The sequence below is a fragment of the Nyctereutes procyonoides genome, unplaced genomic scaffold, assembly GCF_905146905.1.
Source record: "Nyctereutes procyonoides isolate TBG_1078 unplaced genomic scaffold, NYPRO_anot_genome, whole genome shotgun sequence".
Lineage (NCBI taxonomy): Eukaryota > Metazoa > Chordata > Mammalia > Carnivora > Canidae > Nyctereutes > Nyctereutes procyonoides.
Genome location: NW_026575128.1, coordinates 5,544,110 through 5,567,723, shown reverse-complemented (window position 1 = coordinate 5,567,723; position 23,614 = coordinate 5,544,110). Strand labels below are relative to the sequence as shown.

Below are 23,614 nucleotides of genomic sequence, written 5' to 3'. Positions count from 1 at the left end.
GTTTGCTCCCGCAGGCCTAGAGTCCCCGCCCGTGGTCACAACGTGATGGCATTTCTCAAAGTGGGTGGCCCACAAAGACGACATCTCCGGGCCCTTGCTGGGGGCCACGCCCAGAGCCTTCGGAAGCACGGCCAGCCTGAATCTCCACAGCTGTCCCCACCCAGCTGACCTTGCTCCCAGGGCATCACCCCCCCGCCACCCCGACCCGTGCCAGGACCCGGAGGTACGTTACCAGAGTAGTGAAGATGAAGTGGTAATACTCGGTCATCATGCCCATGGCCATGGCCTGCGGGAGAGCAGGGCATTAGCAGCCTGCACAGTGTGCCCGAGAAGCCCCCTCCCCATCTGCACCCCGGCGGTGGGGACCAGACAGACTGGCAGGGGCTCGGGGGAGGCTGGCCACCTGGACTGGGATGTTCCCCGAGACCACCTCCCCAGGCAGCCGTGGGCTTCACACTGGGGCCAAGTCACTTGGGACGGACTAACATGCAGAACCTTGGGGCGCCTGGGAGGCTCAGTCCCTTAGGCATCTGCCTTCAGCTCAGGTCAGAATCCGGGGGTCCTGGGATCGAGCCCCCGTGCCGGGCTCCCTGCTCAGCGAGGAGTCTGCAGGTCTCCCTTTCCCTCTGCGTCTCCCTCTGCTTGTGCTCTTTCTCTCTCTCAAATAAATACAATCTTTTTTTTTTTTTTTTTTTAAAGAAATGCAGACTCTGGGGCCATACTCTGCAAGCAAAGATTCCAAATTTTGCAGGGCCAGGCTGGGCCCAGTCCCCTGGCTTTTCAGTGGGCGTCTCTGGGCCTGCAGTCTGGGGCCCCAGGTTGCCTTCTCGGTGCCCCGACCCCACTGAGCTGAGCTCGCTGTAGACAGAGCCGTGTGGAAGCGCACCCTCCACCTGCCCCCCAAGCCCAGAAAGGCTGCACTGGGGCAGAGCCTCCGGGGTTCGGGGGCAGGAGGGTTGGAGCCAGCCCAGCCTCCCCGGTCCAGCTGACCACCAAGCAGGCCGCACAGCTGCTGTGGAATTATGACCGTGCACCAACACAAAGCCTGCATTACGTACATTTACGTATTTTATCCGAAACCTATCACCTGTAACGTTCACGACCACAATGCATTGTCTACAGAGTTCTTCCGAATGCCGGGCCCACTAAGTACCCCGGAGGAAAAAATGTCCCAGGGTCAGGTTCACGTGGAAAGTGCCCCTCGTTCTCTCGCCCTCTTGGGGATCCACATCCCGCATCAGCAGGTGATTCGAGGTTGGGACCAGGCCGCGGTCAGTAGACGTGTTTGGTAGGAGAGTTCGGTGTGTCTAGCGGAGCAGCAGGTCTCCAGGTTTAATCCTGGATGTTTCCAAGTCAGGCATATGTGGGATGGATGACCTTGGGCCCCTTCCTTTCCCCTGGAGCCTCAGCTATCCTCACCTGTAAACTGGGCATGATCATCGTTGCCACCTGCCGGGGTGGCAGGAGCTACGTGGACCCAGCCCACAGTAACTCCTCAGTGTGACCCACCAGGGCTCTGGCTGTTATAGGTGCGGTGAAGAGAAGGGAAGAGTTGGCAGTCGCCCGGGAAGGCGGGGTAAGGGACTTGTGGGGAGCCTAGGTCTATTTATTCATGAGGGATACAGAGAGAGAGAGGCAGAGACACAGGCAGAGGGAGAAGCAGGCTCCCTGCAGGGAGACCATGCGGGACTCGATCCCAGGATCCCGGGGTCATGCCCTGAGCCAAAGGCAGACGCTCAACAGCTGAGCCCCCCAGGCGTCCCTCCTCCACAGTGACATTAAAGACGGCCCACACCCAGGGCTGACTGAGCACCGGACACTGGGGTACACTCTTCCCTTGCCTCATCTCAACAGAATCCTCCATCACGGCTGAGGTAGGGATCACTGGCTCCATCTACGGAGGAGAGGATGACGCTGGTCCCCCAACACCAGCGGCAGAAGCAAGATTCAAACCCCCCAAGGAGTTATTTAGCCGCTGTGCAAAGGAGCCTGGGGGAAGACACAGGCTGCCAGGTGGCTTGGGCCCGACTGGAGGAGGGTGGGACCTGGAACCCCCCTCCCCGCCCAGGACTTGAAAATGCTCCTATCCTGGGGGCTCAGCACCTACCCCCCACCCCACACTCCGTGCGCCTCCTCCCCAGCTCGAGGTCGGGACTCCGCGCTGCACAGAATGCCGCCTTCGCTCACCAGGGACCCTTTCTGGGGCCATACGATTGCCTTTTACACAGGCACTGGCTCAAATGTGAGTGTTTTGGGTTTCGGCTGTGGCACCCTCAAAGGAGGCTGTGGGCGATTTTGCTGTTTATGTCTCCGGGAGCTGGCGGGGGCTGCTCTGGCTCCCCGCATGCCACGCGGGGCTGTGTCTGGAAAGGAGCGGAGGCCCATCCAGGACCGAGAGCGGCTCTCCTCCCCCACGGTCGCTGCAAAGTCGAGCAGATGGTGCGGGGACTTCAATAAACCTCCCAGCAGCAGGAGAGTAACACCAAGTGCTGCGGGCTACGGGGAGCTCCCGTGAACTGGCGGCGCGGCCCTCCTGGGCTGCTCCTGTGACCCCGGGGCCCCTCCGTGCTTCCCCCGAATGTCCTGGGCGGCCTCGGGCCCCTCTGGGCAGGCAGCGGGCTCACCCCCGGGTCATTCCAGTCGCACACCGGCTCAGACCCCGAGGACACACTGTGCACCTTCCGTGCGGGAAGGGGCGGTGGGGGGGCGACAGGCGGGTCCCCCCATCCACTCCAACCCCCCAGCTGCCAGGACTCACGCACCTGCTTGAGGATCTGGGCGGCCATGGTGTGGCTGCAGTCGAAGATGATGCGGAACTCCCGGCCCCGCTTCATCTCCTTGAGCAGGGGGCGCGAGTCGTCGGAGTCAAGGGGGAGCTGGCGAATCTTCAGGCGGATGTTGTACCTCGACGGGGCCATGATGAGCTCCTGCAGTCGGATGAGCCCTGGGAGGCCCCGGGGTGCAAAAGACACACGTGTGCACACAGGTAGACACAGCTGCCGGCCCGCCCAGGCTCAGGTGTGCACACAGGTCTGCGGACACACACAGACATGGATGCGTGGCCCACTGCGTTGGGTGCATGTGCAGGGACACAGCCACATGGGTCCAGACATGGGCACGGGGACACTCGGGTACAGCGCTGTGCACCAGGCTGTACACACCTGCACACGCACACACACACACACATACACATTTATGTGGGTATGCATGTTGACATGGACATACACCTGGGCCTACTCACACACGCAGACCAAGGCGTGTGCACACAGATACATATACACCATACGGAGTCACCAGTAGGCATGGATGGTTGACCCCCGTTGACCACACCTACACGCTCCCCCCTAAACTACGGCGTGTACACAGATTTACTTGGAGGCCAAACCAGAGGCCACCCCGCTTCATCACCCCACCTCTAACGCCGGGAAGCGTGGGACGTGCTCCAGGATGTACCCGTGAGCGATGCTCTAGGCTCACCTGTACCAACTGCTGGGCAGGGTAACCCCAGGTGGTATTTTGCACCCCTGACCCAAGGGCAGGCTGCCTCAGTAAACCTGACCCATTTTTCCAGGCTCAATGCAACCGCCTCCTCCAAGAAGCCTACCCCTACTGCTCTGTCCGAACAAGCCACCCCTTACCCCCAGCGGGTGGCCTCCCTGCTCAGCACTAGAGCCTCTGCGGGCCTCATCTTACTCCCTCGTCCCACCAAGTGCTCCTTAACCTCAGGGCTGGGTGTCCACAGCCCCTAGCATAGGGCCTGGCACTTAGGTGATGCTCGACACAAATTTCCATAATTGAATTGACTTTCTGTTTGTTTGTTTGTTTTTTTCTCCCCACACTGAAAAATCCATCCTCCACCCTGGCATTTTGCAGAACCACTTAATCTGGGGACTTCCAGGGAAAACTGAATGTCACTTCCTGGAGACAAATGGCTTACTTAGGTCTAATTAAGTTCATTTCTGTCACTATTTCAAGGTCCATTCTTGTGACTCCGGCCTGTTTAGCCTGGGAGCAAGCCTGCTTGCACCCTCAATACCCTTCCCCACTGCAGGGAGGGGCTGAGCCAGCAGGGGCCAGGCGCCCAAGGGGGCCATCCCCTCCCGCCCTCTGGGTGCCCTGCCCACATTCAGGGCTTGGGGTCTGTGTCCTGACTGCACTGTCCACTCAGCCATGCTCCGTCCCCCACAAACAACACTCTGGTTCTCCTTTGGGAAGCCACTCCTTTCCCATGCTCGGACCATGTGACTTGGGAGGGCCCCATCCTGGGCCGATCAGCATGCACGTTCCCCCAGGCATAGGGCTCAGAGACGGGTACATGACTGCCAGCTGGTCCTCTCAGGTGACTTCCAGAAATGGTGCCTGAGCAACTGGTAAGAGATGCCCCCTTTTCGACTTACCTCCGAATGGGAAGGAGGTAAAGCTAGGCATCACCACATAGAACCTGAGAGGGATTCCAACACGGCAGGAGTCAGGATGCACGAGGTCCTGACGATACCCATTTGAGCCTCTGGATCAAACAGAACCTGAGGCTAAAACGGCTTCTGAACTTCCCAGTAGAGGCAGCCAATCAAATCCACTCCTCCCTTTTTTTGTGGTTAAGCTGGTTTGCTCTGGATTAAAGTTTGCAATCAACTATCACAGCGTCCCCTATCTGGACGGAGCCCCCCTCCCCCTGACCCCCAAGCTTTCCAACAGAGCATCTGGGGTTCCAAAGCCATTTCCGACACAAATGCCTGCATATGTTCGGCTTCTCCTTCCCGTTCCAGGGACTGGACACGAGGAAAGCAATCTGGCGTCCATCATTCCCCTCTGTGGGGGAAGACAGAGACATATCCCTGTGACCTAAGCCTCCCAAGGAGCTCTCCAACAAGCTTGGCCATGGCCATCAGCTGCGGGCCACCCCCTAGTCCCCTGGAAGGTCTCAGACCCAGGTGTATGGGCTGCCAGAGGGCCCTGGAGTCCTAGAGTGCCCTGGGTCTTCCCCACACCAGGCTCAACAGCGGGCAGGAAGAGGCCATCAGCTGACCTGCGCAGAGGACGGAGGGGCTCCAAGCTCCTCTGGAACACGCACCCAGCCTCACCCTCCCCTCCCCAACCAGCTCCCGAAATCCTCCGTTGGGCTGAATGATGCCACCCGCTTACACCTGTCACCCCGGGAGGCTCCCAGTCTTCACTGTGCTCCCGCTTGCTCAGAGTCACGCGCAGTATCAGTGGGCACGTGAGCTTTGGGGATGCAGGACGTGAGGGCCGGGACAGTCTGCACGCCGCCGCGGGAGCAGAGGCCACCAGAGTCTCCCTGTCAGCCAAGTGCACTGCCCCGTGTAATACACAGTGACCCACATCCTCCAGCAGCAAATGTCAGACCTCCTTCTCCATCAGTGTATTCCCCAAGGGGACCAGAGGCTCGGCTCAGCCCACCCCAGCAGAGGGTGAGGCTCTTGGCTCGCCCAAGATGAGCTTTCCTTCCTGGCTGCTTCCCTCATCAATCTCTCTCAAAAATATCTGCAGTGAATCATGGTTGTTAGAATCCTGCTTTTCACTTACAAAGCACTTCTGCACTCATTACCCTATTTAAACATCTCCCTGTCCTAGAAGGCATGTAGACGAGGGACTTTTGTTCCAATGTTACGAAGAGACTGAGGCGGTTAAGTGACTGGCCCGAGCTTCTGCAGCGCGCTAGCCACGGGACCCAGACTCGAGACCCAACCCTTTGGCTCCAAGGCTGGGGCCCCTTTTCTCCACCTCGGCTTTTCTCTAAGACCCTTCCCGTCACTGTTGACGTGAGTTTGTCTTTGTGTGCAGCTCAGGTCACGAAGGTGTGACTCGTCAAAGGTCCCCAGGCAAACGCTGTCGCCTCCCACGCTAATCATTTGCGATATTCTAGAACTGATGCCCTGACATCCTGAGATCACGTGCCCAATGAAAGGCCAAAGCTGTTTATGTTCCTATTATCCCTGCGCTTTTGCGTGTTCGCAAGATCATATTATAAGCCCTCCAACCACAAGCCCCAACATCTGTTTTGCTTCCTGCCCCAAAGAGGACATCCCCACCTAACAAATCCCACCTCTCATCATTATAGTCTATATTATGGTAATAATACAATTAATAAAATAAAATAATTAGAGGCTCTAGAGTTAAAAAAAAAAAAGGCTCTTGTCCATGCTTGAGGCTCTTGCTCCTATCTCCCGACTAACCCCAGTGCTTCTCCATGACACCCAACACACCAATGGTGTGGCCATACAGCGAGCTGTAACAACTCTTCTCTCAATGGTGTAGACCTCTCTGCGTCATCCTGTGGTCGTCCTTGTCTGCTGTATCCCAGGTGCGCTTAGAAAGAGTTCTCCCTGCAGGAGGTGGCAATGATGACTCTAATTCTTCACCCCTCCCTCTAGCTAACCCCCTTTGCCCCATAACTAACTGTGCAGTGGGCTCCAACTGCGGGCAGGTGACCTGCCCCACTCACGACACTGGGCTCTAGCATGTAACCCGTGTTGGCCGGGGGTGTATCCACAGGCATGACACAAGCAGACATTTGGAATGGAATTACACACCCACGGCCTGTTCTTTGGCACCTCTGCCATGGTTGTGACAACATGTCCATGTGGGCCTGCTGGTGGGGGCGCAGCCGGTTGTCCCTCTCATCTCCACCAACCGTCCAATGACCCCCTACCCCCACCCCAAGCAGGTGAGCGATCCAGCTGAGACACAATAACCACCTAGCCAAGCTCGGCCACTCACTCCCTGACCCTACAGACTCAGGAGCTTAAACAAAGGTTGGGTATTTTAAGCCAGTAAGTTTTGGGGTGGTCTGTCTCACAGCATCATTATAGAAATATCGTAGAAACTGCTGTGTCTCCTTCTAACGTACTAGGAGAACCATGGTTCTGTGTGGGTGGCTGTGTGCCAGTCCCGAGAGAGGACTCGTCCCTTCGCTTAGGATGGCAGGCACAGATCCGGTGAGCTGCAGGGGACGGTCGGCTGGGAGGTTCCCAGACAAGCTTTCCTCCTTGAAAAGAGGCATGAGTCCCATGGAGAAAAATCCCTTGGGCTCCTGCCCCTTCCCCTCTATCCCCTGGGGTGTCAGCATGTGAGGATGTGATGCTCGGAGCTGCAGCAGCTCTATTTTGACCATGAGAGAGAAAGCCAAGAGAAGCGCGATGACACTGACCCAGCGCCCTGACTCTGTCGAGCTGCTAAACCAGCCCCAGAAAGGCCTGTCCGCAGACTTCTTGTCAGTCAGAGAGAGAAGCGCCTAGTGCTCAGGTCAGTTTGAACTGGGTTGTCTGTCATTCCCGCCACGACATCCGAACGCACACAACCCCCATAGCAGAGACAGCCCAAGTCTGGTCTTCAGGTGCTTCCCACTCTGGGGGGGCAGGTCTGGTAACCCACGAGTTGTCCCCTTGAAATATCCTGATTCCAGGAGCACACCTCCTCCTACCATCATCATCATCATCGAAGTCGTATTATTATTTGAATCCACCCCCGAACCCCTAGGACCCAGGGTGTTCTTGGCCAAACCCGCTCCATCGCTGACTCCCGTATGTTTTGAAATGTCTGTTAAAGGGAACTGATCTGAATTGAAAATCAAGTTGAATCAACTACAATTAAATACTGTCAGAAAGGGTGTCCTAGGCACCGGTAGGGGTGACGACATGATGACAGGATCGCCTCTCCCTTGGGAAGTTAGTTAACCATACTGCAGGCGAGTGTGTGCCCACCCAGGGGGACCACAGGTCATTCCAGGCCAACCGAGTCGATACTCAAGTGACGTGCACGCATCTCCAGAGCTAAGGCACCTGAGGGGAGGAGCCCCAGATGTCAGCCAGCGTCAGCCCTGAGAGCCTCATGGGTCCGGCATCTGCCGCTCTGCACAGCCTCTGCCTGGAGGCCCCAGAGCTGCTAGGCCGTGGGCCGTGCCATGGTCTGTTCTGGCTGCGCCGTGTCCAGCTACAGTTTTTTCGGCATCGCCTCCGTCCATCCAGTTCTTCCCTTCCATTATGGCCCCCAAAGTCTCTTCCAGGCAACCCCTCAAATCCAGGCCTCCTTTGCTCCCACCTGGATCAATATAGGGCCGCCGGCCTTCTTGCTCTTACCCGCCCCAGCCAGGCTGTGCTTTCTCCAAGGGCTGCCATGCACCGTCCCACCCCCGCATTTTTTGCTCCCGCTGTTCCCGCCGCCTGTGATGCCTCAAGACTGCTCTCCCTGTCTGTCTACCCTCAAAGCCCAGCTCATGTTTCCCCCTGGTAAGTCACCCCGGATGAGCCAAGGCCGCAGGGCTTCCCCTCCCCGAGTCCCTTGGTGCTGACTCTATACACTTGTCGCCTGATTCTTAGCTCCGATGGGCTGGAATGACTGGTGACCTCTGGGTGTGTGCTCACGCCCCTTCGATATGATTAACTCCTCAAAAGATGACGGGAGCACCACATCCTCATTCTTCTCCCTTACTGGCGCCCGCCACTCTCTTCCTGCCATATTTAATTATAATTTATTTCATCTTGATTCTGAATTCCATTCAATTCACTTCAGCTCAACAAGCATTTAAAAGTGTCTACATTGTACCAGGTCCTGTGCTAAATCCTGGAGGCACGCAAGGCTCAAGGGCCAGACGACAAAGCAGGCTCAAAGCGGCACGCTCATCCCCGGTGGTGTGCTAAGACAGATGATCTAACAGGGCTGCCAAAACGCTGGCAGCGACCTGGAGCTGGGTACTCGTGCCCCTCAATGGCAGACACCTCACGCTGGGGGCACTGAGCAGAGGTGGGCCCCCCACCCCCGGCCTCCAGGATCTCCTATCTGGTACTTTGGGCATAGCAGGAACTGCACAGATGCTCGTAGAATCCCGAGTTAAATAGACAACTTTTCTGAGGGATTCTCTCCCTATGATTCCTACTCCCCATTAGGAGGTAATCAAGAGCTGACACAGAATCACAGGCTGCAGAGAGCTGGAGGGCTCTTTCCAGGCCGGATGCTATTGCTCTTGACTTGACACGTGGGCAGAGAAGGGCCAGATGGGTTAAGTGACTTGCCAAGGTCACTCTCTCTTAAGAGGCCAGGCTAAGAAATGTCTCGGGACGTGAGGCTTTGGAAAGAAACAGGAAGAGAGGAAACGGTTCTGTGCTACTCAGCTCGTGAGCGTCAGAGCCAGTGCACGCGCCGGCCTGTGTGAGTCCAGAGCTGGCGCTCATAGCCAGCCTGGGGTGGCACACGTTTGGTGCAGATGGGAACGTGAGTGTCAGAGCGCAGGCAGGTGTGGGCACAGCTGTGCCCGGGGCAGTGCAGGGGCTTGGGGGATGCTGAGTGCAGACAAGAGCGTGCTGCGGGGGTGCGTGCAGCGTGGGGACGGTGTGAGGCAGGCTGTGGCTGAGTGAGGGGTGAGGGTGGCTGGAGTGCCCTGGGCCCGGCTACCCACCTGTACTGTCGTCATAGACCACGGTGGCCGACCGCCACTTGAGGTACTGGACCAAGTCGAGGATGGCGTGGCTGAGGGAGGCGTAGTCAGGGTAGAGGTTCACGTAGAAGGTGTCCTTGTTGTCCAGCGGGTGGTGTTTCCAGCGCAGCTGGATGTGGGGCACCTCCAGGGCATTGCAGATGGACTGGACGGCGTTGGTGCAAGAGCCCTGTGATGGTCCAAAGATCGCCACCACGCCCAGCGCCAGCTGGTCACAGGCTGCAACGGAGGGGAAGGGGCTGGGGTCAATGCTGGGCCTCAGCGGGCGATTGGGGGCTGGGGACAGGGGGGTGCGCTGATTTTGGTGATCCCATGAACATGGCGGAGACCTTCCGAGGGCGGATGACTGAGGCTGCCTGTGAACCTCAGCTCCCTCATCTGGAAGCTGGGGCTGCAGTCCCCCCCGCCTCATGGGATCATAGGAAGGTCAAGCGAGACCATGCGCACAAGACCCTCAGCACCGTTCCAGTGATGTGGTCATCACTGTGCTGAACACCCCCAGCTCCAACCTGCCCTATTCCGGGGTGACAGCTGAGACACGGGCAGGATGAAACACCTACTCACGGTGACGTTAAACCCCAGCCCCAGCCTGCTCCCCCACTTCCCATGTGCTTATCTCACCTTTCACTGGACATCACCATGTGCATGTCCAGGACGCGTGTCAGACCGAACGTGTCCCAGATGCAGCCCCTTCTGCCCCTCCAGCCTCCCCTCCTCAGTTAACCAGCTCCACCGTCCTTAGTGCCTTATGCCCTGAGCCCTGGCTTCCTCTTGACTCCTCTCATTCTCTCCTATCCTGCACCCCAAGTGCTTCAGCTTCAGAACGTGCAGGAATCGGGCCACTTCTCACCATCCTCTTCTGCTTGCACTACTGCAGGAGCCTCCTCGGCTGCCCCAGCTTCCTCAGGGGCCCTCCCTACCTTCTTACCTCTCACCACCTCAGGTGGTTACATCACACCTTGGCTCTAAAAGCTCCAGTTTCGGGATCCCTGGGTGGTACAGCGGTTTGGCGCCTGCCTTTGGCCCAGGGCGCGATCCTGGAGACCCGGGATCGAATCCCACGTCGGGCTCCCGGTGCATGGAGCCCGCTTCTCCCTCTGCCTGTGTCTCTGCCCCTCTCTCTCTCTCTCTCTCTCTCTCTCTGTGACTATCATAAATAAATAAAAAAAATTAAAAAAAAATAAATAAAAGCTCCAGTTTCACTCGGTCTAAAAGCTAAAGTCCTCATGGTGACGGACGAGGTCCTGCTTGCTGTGGTTCCTCTCCACCCGTGTCCCACTCCTGTCCTCATCACCACCACTACCACATTTCTGACGTTATACCATATCGAGTCATACTCCCGAAACCCAATACCCTGCTTTGTTTATTTATTAAATGACCACCGGAAGTCTTGTTCATTTGTCGCCTTTCTACTCCCACTACAACGTCAGTACAAGGCAGCAAGGGCTTGATCTATGTTGTTGAGCACTGTCTCAACAATAAACAGTGCCTTAATGGTACCTAAAGGTGCTTAAAACAGTACTTGGTCTGAGTAGGTGCTTCACCAGCCTCTGCTAGGTGCATTAGTATTGAATCCTGGCCTTCCAATAGTTTGCATTCTTGGGGGAGGCCCAGGGGCTCAGGTAGGTCAGAAAGCAGAAGCTCCTGAGGAGGGCAAACAGCAGAGCTTTAACCGAGCAGCCCTAGGGCATTTGGGGCTCAGAGGGCGGGTGTAGACTCACACAGGGATTGTGCCTGAAAGATCCTGAAAGTGGGACCTTTCAGGGCCAGTCAGGGAGCTCTTGCCCTTTCTTCTGGCAACTGGCTCTGAGTTTCCTGTGGGCTCCTCCGCCTGCTCCACTCCCAGGCCTTGAGGACTAGAGCCCGAGCCTTAGCCGCTGGCCTCCTTCAGGCCCCAGTCATTGGGTTTGAGGATGGTCATATGACCAGTCGGAGTCAACGGGATACCATGAGACCTCACACCAAGAAGTTAGCACCTTCCCTGTGCAATGGGCCATGCAGGGCGTGGGGAATAAGATCTGGCTGTACTGTATCAACCTTGTGCTCACAAAGAAAGTGCAGTGCTTAAGGAATGGAGTCAGTATGGAGGGGAGCAGAGTCAAAGGCAGAGGAAGAAGAGCTCCTGACCGAGTAGAACCTTGGATTTTGGTTACATGAATCAATACATTCTTTTTGCTTAAACCATTTAGGATTTGGTGTTTTGTCACCTGCAACCAGAGGAGTCTTAAGCAATCTTTCAATAGAGTGTCACCAAACTCACCAGCCTGTGGCCATCTCTACCTTTCTCCTTTTGCCTCTAGGACCCTCTGATTGATAACTTAGTCAAATGACTAGTGTGTTTCTTCCCTTCCACTATCACCTCCAAGAATCTGCCTTTTGGATTTCCCCCTCTGATATGTGCCTGGAAGCAGGCAGGCAAATACTTCCTACACCCTCACCCTCACCCAGCCCAACCTCTTAGATCATGTCTGCCTGCCCGGGCCCAAGGTCTAGATATCTGGTTTGACGGAGGCAGGGGAGAGTGGACAAAACACAAGTTATGTTTTGGCAGAGGATCATTTAAGAGTGATTTTGAAGGAGGCAATTTTGATTTTGATACCAATTGTGAAGATAATGATAAAGGTGATCGCAGTGATGGCTGTGATGGTGGAGACCATGGTGTGAGGCTGTTGATGATCATGGATGGCCATGGCACCGCTGAAGATGGAACTGATGATAATGTTGATGTTGTGACATAATGGTGGGATGATGATGGGACTGACGATGATAAAAATATCAATGCTGTGACAGTAATGGCGATGATGCAGGTAGGAATAATGACCATGATATAAGCGTTGATGAGAGAGAGGTGACAACAGTTTGATGCTGATGACACTGTGGTGATGATGTTGGTGGTGATGGGGCTGGTGATGATAAAGATACTGACACTGTGACAGTCATGAGGAGGAGGAGGATGATGATCTTAGGGGTGGTGATGTTGGCAAGGGTGTGAATGGAGGTGGTAACTATTTTGGTGGCATTGATGAGATTGGTGATGATGAAGATGTCAATGTCATGACTGTGATGATGGCAGTAGGAAGGATGGTCATGATGCTGGCACTGATGAGATTAGTGATGATGAAGATGTCAATGTCATGACTGTGACGATGATAACAGGAATGATGGTGATCATGTTGTCCCTGATGAGGCTGGCGATGATGAGGAAGATGTCAATGTCATGACTGACAATGGCAGTAGGAATGATGGCGATGATGTTGGCACTGATGAGATTAGTGATGATGCAGGTGTGGCTGTCCGGCAGTGGCGTGGTGATGATGACAGTAGTAATAGTGATGGCAGTGGTGATGATGTGAAGAGTGGAGGTGATACCTTTGTTGATGGTGATGATAGTAATTGTGATGATGGGGCATTGTCGTTGATAGTAGTGACAACAGTGGTACTAGGAGGATGATGGCCATACTGGGGTTCATCCTGCCAGAGACACAGTGATTAGGTCTCATGGCTGGGTAAGCAGGAAATAGCAGTTCTGTCCTTCACCTGTTTCTCCTCTTTGGCTTCTCTCCTCATCCCCTTTTCTGTCCCCTCCTGTTCCTTTCACCTCCTGAGCATCTTCCAGCCCAGAAGAATGCTGCTGCCCCTAAGGGACCAGGGCAGGGGTTACAGCAGTAGCAGTAGAAGCTTTATCTCCAGATGTTTCCAGGGTAGCAGCCAACTCTTGTTCTGGCAGCCCTGAGCACACACTGCAGTAATTACATTATTTGTAGCTTCAATTTGGAATCCATTTTCTGGTCATTTTACAGTAACTCAATGGTTCACAGTCATTGCAGGAGTCCACAGCCTGAATGCAGCCCCCCAGCCCCCTTTCCGTGGCAATTGTCATTAGAGCAAAAATTATCCCAATCAATTTGTGTCTTAAAAGGAATTGAACAGCCCAGAGAATAAGTGAAGGCAGAGGAGCCTGGGGAGTGCTGGGTCGATTCCAGGCCTGCTCCGGTCAGGCTTGGAAGAAAACACAGGCACTCTCTGGGTTGCTGGCTCGGGCATCGTTTGGCAGTCACTCATCTTTTAATTTTCCACAAAACATTTAAAAATAAAGGCAATAAGTGAAAGTCCCTTTTAATGGAGGAAAGGCCTCTCGGGCCTCCTGTGGAGGGAAGGAGTAATTCGAGCGAGCGGAGCTGGTGGGGCATGCAATGCCAGGCCCCGTGCACCGTGCCCACTCCCCCCACGTGGCCCAAGGGGCTGCATCCAGCTGCAGCTGGATTATCATCCTCATTGGGTTAATTAGAAAGAAGCCCAAGGTCATACCCCAGAAGAGTCCTAATGATGATGCTCCAGAGGAATACATTTTCAAACACCGAAGATCAAAAGGAAAAAATAAAGATCAGGGGAACAAGGGGTTCCCCAAGGGATGGAGTGTGCCTAAAGGGGAGAACCATCCAACTGCAGAAATGCCTCCAGGGTCAGACAGCGGTGGCTCTAACCGCAGCAGGGCTCTGTCTTAGGAAGAGTATATATCGGAGGGGTGTTAAGGGAAAGCGAGGCAGACAGGAGCCTCAAACTTTTTTCTCTGGAGACATAACCCAATACAGTACAGTGCATCAATTTTAAGCATAGACTTCTATGAAATTTTACATATAACTGCATCCATGTAGCTACTACTAGGATCAAAATATAAAACATTCCCAAAACCTAAGAGGGTTATCTCTTCCCCTCTCCAGTTAATACCTGCTGCATGCTCCTCCCTCCCCCAGAGGTGACCCCACATTACACCTGCGAGGCTCATCCGTGATATTTTGCATAAGCAGAAATTTTTTTCTTTTTTTTTTTACTGCTAATCCAAATTCCATTGTATAAGTATACCCCAATCTATCCATTCTCCTTTTGATGGTCCTTTATTTCCCATATTTGGCTGTTATCAATAAAGTGGCCAGGAACTCCCTTGCACACATACATTTAGCTTTAGTGAGACATTTCCAAACTCCCCTGAGAAGTTCAACCAGTTTTCACTCTCACCGACACTGTGTAGGAAAAAAATCAACCTCAACTCCTACCTCCCACCAAACATAGAAAAATCAGTGTGAGGTAGATCATAGAGCTAATCCTGAAAGACAAAACAACAGAGCTTCTAGAACGTAGGAGGAAATCTTCATGACTTTAGGATAGACAAAAATAGAACACAAAGCCATTAAGCACAATGGAAAATATTGATAAATCAGACTTCTTTAAGTTAAGAACTTTGTTCCTCAAAAGATCTTACTAAAACAGTGAAAAGGCAAGCTCATTTGCAGCAGATACATGCAATCACAAAGGATTCCTACCCATCATATATAGAAGATTCTTACAAGTCAATAAGAAAATGACAAGTGACTCCATTTTAAAAGTGCTTGAAAGGCTGAAAAATCACTCCTGAGGAAAAGGGGATTCAAGTGATCTATTAGCATATAAAAAGATGCTCAAGATCTCTGGTCCTCCGGGAAATACAAAGTAAAACTGCAATGAGATATCCACCACACCAACCACCAGAAACAAAACTTAACTTTATCACATGTTCGTGATGACATACAGTGATGGCCATTGTCCTGCGCTGTCCTGGGGGATTGGTGCCAGAACTCTGGAACGCTGTCTGGCCAAACATATGACATCCTATGACCTCGTATTTCTACCCCTGGGTGTCTGCTCACCAAAAAAATGTGCACATTTGTGCAACAAAAGACATCTACGAGAATGTTCATAGCAGCACTACTCTATGGGCCCAAATGGAAACAACGAGAATGTCCAATAATAAATACAAGTTTTAAAAATTGTGATGTCTTTGTATAATGGAACACTGCACAATAGTGATTAGATTACCGTTACATCCAACAACATAGATGGATCTCACAGGTATATCGTACACACTGCCAACACATACACACCGGTCTTCTATTTATGTGAAGTTCAAAAACAACCAGAACAGTCTATGTATGGCACCAGTAGTCAGAACCAGTAGTGGTTCTTTAGTCCAGCAGCAAAGAGGCAAGAAGACGTGTAACCTAGCAGAAGATATGGACAATAATCACATAATTACACACACACATACACATACACACATATCCACCAATCAGGGTTGTGAAAGAGAAGTCCAGAGCTTTATGAGGTGGAGACTTGACTGTGTCTGGGGACTTGGGGAAGGGTCCCCAGAGGACCTAGACAAATGGCAGGGCAGAGGTAGGCTAGGAAAAGGGCATTACAAACAAAGAGAATAAACATGTGCAAAAGCCCTGAGGTGGGAGGAAACATGGCCCTTGGAGGATGGCAGGTAGGGACAGAACCCAGAGGCCGAGGGAGCAAATGGCACAGATGTGGCTGGAAGGTCACCTTTGGGCTAGACTGGATAGGCCCCCATGGGCTCTGAGCATTTGGGGAAAGAACAACAGGACACGCCAGCCAGGGTTTTAAGCAAACAAGTTACATGGTAAGGGGTTGGGGGGGGGGTGGCTGTGGTCACGGGCACCCATTGGGCTGGACTTCCAGAGCTGCATCTTTCTGTCTCAGGTCTACTCACTACTTGGCAGTTCCGTGTCGCATAGAACTCTAAGTTCCTGCTGGAGGAAGTGCCTCAGAAGACTCTGGAGTTCTGCCCTGGGCTCACTGCTGCCTGGGGAAGGTCCCCATGCTGACTCACAAGTGTGCTACTAAAGAGTTGTTGTATTATTTTAGTAACTTTTAGAAAACATGGACAGAATATACCCAGCTTAGCCCTTTGGGGTCATCATGTCCACATAAACCTCTGTTCTGATTCCAGGCGTTTGTTCTGTGTCCTCACCTTTTCACTGAGCATTTTTGGTTGAGTTCAGCTGCTTTCTAGCTGGACGAGGCCAGGCAGAGGATGCCAGCAGGGACTCTCAGTGGGGAGGTGGATATCTGACTGTACAGGGTTGGCCACAGGGCATGTGGAGAGAGAGCTGGGAGGACACCAGTAGGGAGGAGGGTTGCCAGCGCAAGGAGAAGGGTGATGGGCAAAGGACCACTCTTCGAGGCTATCAGAGTGGAGTTCCTCTAGTGTATCTGCAGGCTGGCTCTGAGACTCAGGACAGTGGTATCAAAAAAGTCAGGGGCATCGTGCTCAATGTCAGGGATCCTGTGTTCTTGGGTTCACAAGGCATGGAGGAGCAGGGCAGGTGAGATGAGGCCAGCAGTGGAGAAAGTGCCTGTAGATGTGAGGCCCTTAACCTGAAGGCTCAGTGGGTAGAAAGCAAGACAGCCAATGTCCTGAGAGCACAGAGTACCTTGTATGTGCCACTGTTCTAGGCACTTCACAAAAGTGTGTCCGTTTTGTAGACAAAAAAAATGTATTTTGTTCAAGGTCACAACCAAGATCAGAATGGACAAGGTGCAAGGCTAGGCAGTCTGGCTCCAAGCTCATGCTATGCTGCTTTTCTATGCTAAGGTGTTTACCCACAATGGGGCTTTGGGAAACAGAACCAGCCCCAGGAATCACCTCGGTAGGTCTATACCTGGGAGCCCAGGAGGCCTTGATTAACTACTAGGAACCCCTTTGAAAGACCAAGGGGATCTTTTGAATGTGCCTCAGTCTACCCAAGATGCATGAATGACACTGTCCCTAAGCTCAGCAGGCAGGGGTCCTGGGCAAAGATTCTCAGACTCCCATGCCCCATTCTCACATCATTCATTCATTGATTCATTCAATAATTATTTCACTGAGCACTTACTATACATCAGTCTTTTAGGTGCTAGAGTTATATCAGTTAATAAGAGACAGCCTTCTTTCCAGTGGTGTTGGAAAGAAGGGGAAAGACATCAAACACACACCATTAATTAACTACAAATTATGACACGCACCTTGAAGAAGAATAGCAAGGGGCTATGATGGCAGATTATAGGAAGGATGATCTTATCTTCCCTGGGAATGAGATTCCTTAGGCCTGAGATTTTTAAATGGAGTTCTGTGGAACTCTTGGGATATATGGAAGCTATTTCTAGAGATATCTGAGCCTCTAAGTTAATTTCAATTAAGTATGTACATGTGTATAAATTATGTTTTTAAAACAATAACAAAGGAATATATGTGCTATATGCCACACAGGAAACTGCTGGCTCATTCAGGTATCAACAAGTTGCTTTTTTTTTTCTCCCTGAGGAGCCTGGAATAAAGTTCTCTAGTCATTTCTGTGGAGTCACTGGAGCTCATTGTAAATGTGTCACTAATAAAGAAGGATGCAATCCAATGTTCGTTTTGTTTTGTTCTTTAGAATTCAGGCGTGGGAAAAACTGTTTTACTGGATTTACTAAAACTTATTTTTATGACATAATTTTCCTGTTACTGTTCCAACACAAAATATGGAAACGTATTGAATGCGGAGGCTAATATCAAACTTCAAGTGTCATCCACAGTCCTCTGGGGTCAAATTACGTTAGCCATAGAAGCAGCCTCATTGTTTTTAGTAAGTCTTTTTACAGCAACTAAATGTTGCATAGTTTAATTATTCATATTCTGGGTGGGGTTTCAATGAAAGAAAAACAAGTCTGGAAATGCTGGCTCCGGTTCAAAGGTGCTGGGGAGAAGAGCTGACCTTCTCATTGCTAACTCCCCTACCCCATCTTGGTTCTCATTCTCCACCTCCTCCCATGATTCCCTCATTCCTTCACGGCACATGCCAGTGGCTTGGAAATTCCTGAGGGACAATCTGGGGGAGGACACAGCCTACACTGAACTGGAAATGTGGCAGGTCCCCAAACCAGGCAGACCAGGCTCTAAGCATCCAGCCTACCGAGAGCATGGGCCTGTTTTCAGGACCCCGAACAGCAAACACAGCTCCTCTGTCCACAAGCTTGGAAGAGTCAAAGTTGCAAACTCACCCTTCTTGGTGGCCTCGAAGCTGTCATGAAAGTGAATCCTCTGGATGTCATAGGTCAAGGTTGTGTTGGGCAGCAGAGTCCTGTTCCTGTTGATGATGTTGGCAGAAAATCGAAAGGCATGCTCCTCAGCATTCATGACCTGGGCGTTGGGGCCGTCCGCATACTCAAAGATTCCTCCTGCAAGAGATGGGTAAAATCATGTGTAGCTGGGGAAGGGGGTGGGTGGGGGTAGAGCATGCTAACAAAGATGCTTGGCTCAGAAGGTTTTATGGACAAGATTTTCCCCCTCACACAAAATGCTCAATACTATCCTAGATAATTCCATGCTTAGAAATCATGCTAGAGCATAAGAAATACCAAGATCCTCCTAGTTCATTTCACTCAGCCAGCAACAGAGACTGACAACACAGACTGACAAACAGAGCCAAATAAAATGCCCAACTTATTAATATTATTATGAAAATTCTCAATAGAGTGCTGGCAAGTAGAATCTATTAGAATACTACAAGGATAACATACCATGATCAAGCACAGTTATATTCAATATAAAGAAAGGGTGGTTCAACATAAAGAAATCTATGAATATCATTCCATCACATCAATAGTCCAAAGGAAAACATAACATATGATCAACTCACAAGATGCAAAAAGGCATTTCATAAAACCCAATATCTACTGCTGTTAAGAATGCTTAATAAACTAGCACCAGAAAAGCTACTGCCATGAAGCCTCTTTAGATCAAATTCGCTTTCAATATCACACTAATGGTGAACACGGGAGACATTCTCATTAAAGAGATAAAGGAAAGGTAAAGATTCAAACCATACCATTAGCCAACAAAATAAGAAAGAAAAAAGGATTTAGAGACACACCTCTTAGAAAGAAAAAAAATTCTTGCAAACAAGATAAATGTTTTCCTACAAACCCTTAATCCACCCCCCCCACAAAAACTAGTTAAGAACTAGTAAGAGAGTCTAGTTAAATGACCAGTCAGCACAAATTAATACCATTTCTTTATATCAGTAACAACCAGTAAGAAAACTTAATGGCAAAAGATCTTCTTTCTGAGACCAACAAAAATATTAAATAACAAGTAACAAAAGAATAACAAGTGTGCTATTTCAGCATTAAAAATGACAAAAAACACTAAAAGGGAGAGATGTAACAGCAGACTTAAGTGAGGAGGCATGGCATGCTCCAGGACAGTTAGGCTCAAGAATAGAGGTGTTGGTTCATTACAAATTAATTTTTCAATGTAATGCCATCCCAATCAGAATCACAGAAGGATTTTTCTTTTACTGGACAAGATGCCTCTAAAATGCATCTGGAGGACTAATCAGGAGATAGCAGCCTAAAGAGATGACAGGTGATCTGGCACTGCCAGATTTAAAATGTATCATAAAAGCCAAAATAATTAAAAACACGTCCTAACGGCATATGAAAATACAGACAGATCAATGGGATGAGATAAAAAGCCCCCAGAAAGAGAATCGAGTAGAGATAAGTATTTAAGACATGACAAAGGTGGCTATTTCCAACCAGTAGGTAAAATATAAATTATTCATTAATAGTACTGAAACAATTATTCAATTATTTGGGAGAAATTTAAGTTAGATTCCAATCTTAAGCCATCTATCAAAATAAGTTCCAAACAGATTAAAGATTAAATAGCAAAAGTAATGGAAGGCAGGAGGAGAGAAAAGTCTCAAAGTACCAAAAAAGAAGATGTAGGTGAATATTATACAAATATTGAGGAGGAGGAGACCTTTCCAGGCATTATAATAAAGTCAGAAACCATAGGAGAAATGCTGATAACTCCATAGAAATAACATATATCAAATAATAATATATCAAAACTACCATCAAGAAAATTAAATGGCAAACATCAAACTTGGAAAAATATTTGTAACATATTTGGCAGTATAAAAGTTGATATTCTTATTTTATAAAAACAAACACTTCAAAGTCAACAAAAAAGACAAATACTCCAATAGAAAAATGTGCAAAGGGCAAGCATGGGCATTTCACTAGAGAAAAAAATATTACAAAGGAGCTATTAATGTATGAAGCAACGTGTGTTCTCCCTAGAAATCATAAACTCCATTTCAACCAACAGTGAGAAACCATGTCTTGCCCGCCCCATTGCCAAACATAAAATAACTTATAACACCCAGCTTTATTGAGGGCATTTGGAAACAGACACTTGCTTAATTGTTGGTAGAAGTGGCAACTGGTATACCTCGCCTTCCTGGTGGTCACCAGAAAATATCAAAAGCCTTAAAAATGCTTAGGTCTTTGACTAAATACTTCTCCTTGACTCAATACTTCAGTTTCCAGGAAGTGACTCCAACAGCAATGGTGGACACACTGGTCATGTATGGGGAGGGGATCTAGAGATGTCCACACCAGAGAAAGAGTCAATACATTATAATAAACTATATAATTCCCATATAACAGCAAAAGTATAATGATTTGGGAAATGCCTATGACATATTTTTTAAGTGAAAAGCAAAGGTTATAAAGTTGGAGATGCAGTGCGATTCCACATTAGAAGAGAAAGAACAGAATGGGGACGCCTGGGTGGCTCAGTGGTTGAGCCACTGGGGTCCCGGGGATTGAGTCTTGCATCAGGCTCCCTGCAGGGAGCCTGCTTCTCCCTCTCCCTCTCTCTCTCTCTGTGTCTCTCTTGAGTGAATAAATAGAGTCTTTTAAAAATAAAAAAAATTTTAAAAAGGAAGAACAGAAGGAATATAAGGAGGAATTTATACAATTGACAAAAAATAGGAAGCACTTCAAAACAGCACAAGTGAATAGCCCTATGTGGTAGATTTCTTATTTTGTTCTTTTTACTTGTCTTCATTTTCCAAACGAAGCTTTAGGTTTTCTTTACTCTTTTAAAAAGTCAGCTTCGTGGAGGTAATATTGACATTAAGAAATTCCACAAAATGCATCTTGTTTTACGTGTACAGTGATTTTTGGCAAATTCATGGAATTGTGTGACCATCATCACAATTGTGAACATTCCTATCACCCCAATGAGATCCCTTGAGCCCGTTTACGGTCAAATCACTGTTCTCAGCCCCAGTCCCAGGCAACTACTAATTTACTTTCCAACTCTAGAGATTTATCTTTTCTAGACATTTCATACAAATGGAATCATGCAATAAGTGGTCTTCTGCACTTGGTTCCCTTCACTTAGTGTATTTTTGAGGCTTATTCACACTGTAGTGCAGATCAGTGCTTCATTCCTTTTTACTGTTAAATAATATTACTTTCTACAGTTTTACTGCATCTTATTTATCCATTTACCACCAAGTTAACGGGTATTTGGGTTGTTTCCATCATTTTGAAAAAAATTTTTTTTGAAGTGACTATTTTAAAAAGTGAACAAATCAATCTGCCCCCCACCCCAGTCTTCCAGAAGGCTTACAATTTGTAACATGTAGTGTTGTAAGCATGTGAGTCTGCGTGGGGGTGCATAAACATGGTGGGCGCACCCATAACACAAAACGAGAAGAACGCATTCCAAAATGTCAAGAGGGCTTCCCTCTGAATGGCACGATTATGGGTGACTTTAATTTCCTTCTTTGTGTTTTTCTGTATTTTCCAAAAGTTCTGCAGTGAACATGTGTTATATTTCTAATCAGAAAAGCCATCATGTGATAGTGTGTATGTGTTTAAAGGAAAATAAATGATCAAAATACCATATGATCCAGTAATTCTGGGGATTTTAATTTAATGCTAGGGATTTAGCATTTCTAGGGATATAAATTTAGAATAAGTTAGAGATACATAAACACATTTATGTAGAAGGATATTCTTGACATAATATTGAAAAAATAGAAACAACTTAATGTCCCAGAGAAGGAGATTAATCAAGGTATTAAAAGTCATCCATATGGCAGGATAACTTGCAGGCATTAGGAGTCAAGGAATAGGATGGCATGATATGGTGTCCAAGATTTCCTTCAAAATCACAGGGGAGGGGAGGGTGTGAAGGGCGTCCAGATAGGGCAGGAAAGGTCATGGGTTGCTATTCCCTGGGGCCAGGTCGTGGGTACCCAGGGCTCCATTATACCATTCTCCCTAAGTGGCTATGACAGACATCCTCCATAATAAAATATTCTTTAAGACCATTGTATAAATAAGACAAAATGAGCAAATCGTGGTAGTGCAATCTGAAAAGAGACACAATATTATTTGCAGACGCTTATTACTGTTTTCTTAACAACTCAAGAGAATCAGATGGAAACCAAGTAGAAACGAGACAGCTCATCAAGGAGCCAGCATGCAAATACAGGAAAACAGACAGCCTTCCTATACATCAGCAATAAACACTGAGGAATTATAAGGACAAAGAGAGACCCTATTCACAAAGGCAACAACGACAAAATAAAAAAATAAAATACTTTACAATAAACGTGCAATTCTTATACCAAGGAAACTACAAAACTTTACTGGAGGACATAAAAGGAGGCTTGAATAAATGGAGAGACATTACTTTCTCCTGGAAGAGAAGGCTCAATATTGTAAAGATGTCAGTTCTCCTCAAATTAATTTATAAATTTAATGCAATTCCAATTAAAACCAAAAAGGACATTCCAGAAGGGCATACACCAAAATGTTAACAGAGGTTCTTTCTAGAAAGTAAAAAGATAATGGATTGCTTTGCTTAGTGCTTTTTTTCCTCAAGTCCTCTGCACTGAGCAAGAGCTTTGGCAATAAGGAAAAAAGCTTTAAAAAAATGCTCTTATGGAATACTTAATGATATAGAAAATGCTCATTCTCCACCCCACCAAAGCGACAAAATTATATTACAGTTTGAAATCTATTTATCAAACTAAAAGCACATTATCTCTATTTATAGAAAAAAAGACTGGAAATTTTTTGTACCAACATTTGACCAATGAGTTTATGGATAGAAGGGGTTTATGGATACTTTTAGCTTGCGCCTTGTATTATCTTGATTTTTCCAGGTTATTTACAATAAATATGCATTAGTATTATTTTATTTTTTTAAGGTTTTATTTATTTATTTGAGAGAGAGAAAGCGAGAGACAGAACACAAGCAGAGGGAGAGGGGCAGAGGGAGAAACAGGCCCCCTGCTCAGCAGAGGGCGCCTGATGCGGGGCTCGATCCCAGGACCCTGGGATCATGACCTGGGCTGAAGGACCCCAGCTTAACTGACTGAGCCACCCAGGTGCCCCTATTTTTATTGCTTTAAAATGTAAAAGAGAAGCCCTGGAAGAAGTCTGGTCGTTATAGATCCCCATCCCAAACGAGGATTGCAGGTCAGAGGA

The 23,614-nt window shown here is 49.3% G+C and overlaps 1 protein-coding gene across 2 annotated transcripts in view; it reads right to left on the bottom strand.

The window, feature by feature from the left end:
• Positions 1-23,614, bottom strand: part of GRIK3 (glutamate ionotropic receptor kainate type subunit 3) — a 217,190-nt gene that overhangs the window by 64,792 nt on the left and 128,784 nt on the right. For both annotated transcript variants that reach the window (XM_055341917.1, XM_055341918.1), the window contains exons 2-5: positions 18,314-18,490; positions 9,413-9,670; positions 2,763-2,944; positions 233-286 (exon numbers count right to left, since the gene is read on the bottom strand). In XM_055341917.1, coding sequence (XP_055197892.1) covers positions 233-286; positions 2,763-2,944; positions 9,413-9,670; positions 18,314-18,490 — 671 coding nt within the window. The remainder of the gene's footprint in view (positions 1-232; positions 287-2,762; positions 2,945-9,412; positions 9,671-18,313; positions 18,491-23,614) is intronic.